This window comes from Cebus imitator, unplaced genomic scaffold (assembly GCF_001604975.1).
Source record: "Cebus imitator isolate Cc_AM_T3 unplaced genomic scaffold, Cebus_imitator-1.0 Scaffold76, whole genome shotgun sequence".
Lineage (NCBI taxonomy): Eukaryota > Metazoa > Chordata > Mammalia > Primates > Cebidae > Cebus > Cebus imitator.
Window position 1 is genome coordinate 7,408,606 of NW_016107391.1, and position 2,316 is coordinate 7,410,921.

Here is a 2,316-nt window from a genome sequence, read left to right on the forward strand (position 1 = left end):
GGGCGCGGTGGCTCACACCTGTAATCCCAGCACTTTGGGAGGCCAAGGCAGGTGGATCACGAGGTCAAGAGATCGAGACCATCCTGGCCAACATGGTGAAGCCCTGTCTCTAAAATAAAAAAGAAAAAAAGAAAAAAAAAAAGATAAAAAGAAAACATAAATCTAAACTACTTTTTTCCAGATGCTAACACAGGTGTAAAACTATAAAGAAATGAAGGAAATTACTAGCACAAAAGTCAGCAGCAGTTTTACCTAGGAGGTAGAAAGTTCGTTTAGAGAAGAGGAATGGCCAGCCGAGTATGGTGGCTCATGCCTGTAATCCAAGCACTTTGGAGGTCAAGGCGGGCAGATCACCTGAGGTCAGGAGTTCAAGACCAGCCTGACCAACATGGTGAAACCCCGTCTTTAAAAAAAAAAAAAGAGAGAAGTGGAATGGAGGACTTATCAGATACTAATGTTTTCTTTCTTGACTTTGACGGTGAGCATATGATGTTTATTTTATAATTACTTAATAGGCTACATGTTTATATTTTGCTCACGTTTTCTGAATTTATATTTTGTTTGTTTTTAACTGAAATAGAACATCCAGAATGGGCAGAGTGGCTCACACCTATAATCCTAGAACATTTGGAGGTCTAGGTGAGAAGATCGCTTAAGCCTCCAAGTTTGAGGTTAGTGAGCTTTGTTCCCACCACTTCACTCCAGCTTAGGCAACAGAGTGAGACACCACCTGAAAAGAAAACAATAGCGTTTCTACAAAGCTGTTTATAAAATGTATTTCTGATCAATAGTATGTATTAAATAAGAATACAATGTATTGAATGTTAAAACTGACAGAATCTAGTATTTTCCAGATGAACTATTATTATTATTATTATTAATAATAAAGATGGGGTTTCACCACGATGGCCAGGGTGGTCGTGAACTCCTGACCTCAGGTGATCCACCCACCTTGGCCTCCCAAAGTCCTAGGATTACAGGCGTGAGCCACCGTGCCCGGCCCAGATGAATTACAAACTTTATAACCTATTAAAACACTGCCAACAGTTCATGGTAGAAGCCAAATACAGTTAATTCTCTATGAATATAAATTTAAAGAAAAAAAAAAAAAAAGAAAGGCATAAAGAAGGGAAGCAGTCCCCACACTACATGATAGATAGTCTGCATGATAGATGCAGCCCAATGATAACATTACCTATTCTCAGTTTTCTTGCTTTTATTGCCAGGACTGGAGGATCGGGATCGCCGGCCCCGGCTTCTACTCCTTGAGCGTCTCCTGTCTCTACTTCGGGATCTTCTTCGCTCCCGGCTTCTCTCTCTCTCTCTACTTCTGGAACGCCTAAAAGGGGTACACTTTTCATTTATTCTATGATCAAATGGAGCTACTATTTCAGATTAGGATTCTGTCTCACATTGAAAGAATCTTAATTATTATCATTATTAAAGGCAGAGGTCTCAATTAACTATCAAATCAGCTAAACAGAAAACAAGTAAAGCCAATTCTTCCAAGCATTCAATGAAAAAAATGAGAATACTAATTTCTTTTTTTTTTTTGAGACAAAGTCTCACTCCTGTTGCCCAGGCTGGAGTACAGTGGGCATGACTGAGGCTCACTGCAAACTCTACCTTCTAGGTTCAAGCGATTTCCTGCCTTAGCCTCCCCAGTAGCTGGGATTACAGATATGCACTACCATGCCCAGCTAATTTTTGTATTTTTAGTAGAGACGGGGTTTTGCCATGTTGGCCAGGCTGGTCTCGAACTCCTGACCTCAAGTGATCTGCCCACCTTGGCCTCCCAAAGTGCTGGGATTACAGGTGTGAGCCACTACGCCTGGCCAGAGAATACTAATTTCATAAAGATGTTTGTGGGCTGAGCGCAGTCCACTCAGTGAATATTTTCCCCAAGTCCTACATAATGCCAATGTACTCCAATGTCTGAAAAGGACAAAGTTAAATTCTTTCTGCGATCCATTCACAACACAACCTTGTCTTCCTTTCCTATTTTAAAGAGAAACTGGGCAAGGTATGGAATCTCATATCTGCAGTCCCAGCCCTTTGGGAGGCCACTAGTAACACAGTTAAGACTCCCATCTCGGCTGGTCATGGTGGCTTACGCTTGTAATCTCAGCACTTTGGGAGTACGAGGCCGGTGAATCACCTGAGGTCAGGAGCTCGAGACCAGCCTGCCCACCATGGCGAAACCCTGTCTCTACTAAAATACAAAAAATTAGTTGGGCATGGTGGTGGGCGCCTGTAATCCCAGCTACTTGAGAGGCTGAGGCAGGAGAATTGCTTGAATTGGGGAGAGAGAGGCTA

At 42.3% G+C, this 2,316-nt stretch overlaps 1 protein-coding gene across 2 annotated transcripts in view; it reads right to left on the bottom strand.

Annotated features, from left to right (window-relative positions):
• Window positions 1-2,316, bottom strand: part of DDX46 (DEAD-box helicase 46) — a 78,752-nt gene that overhangs the window by 66,176 nt on the left and 10,260 nt on the right. For both annotated transcript variants that reach the window (XM_017532363.2, XM_017532362.2), the window contains exon 3: window positions 1,196-1,339. In XM_017532363.2, the coding sequence (XP_017387852.1) occupies window positions 1,196-1,339 (144 nt within the window). The remainder of the gene's footprint in view (window positions 1-1,195; window positions 1,340-2,316) is intronic.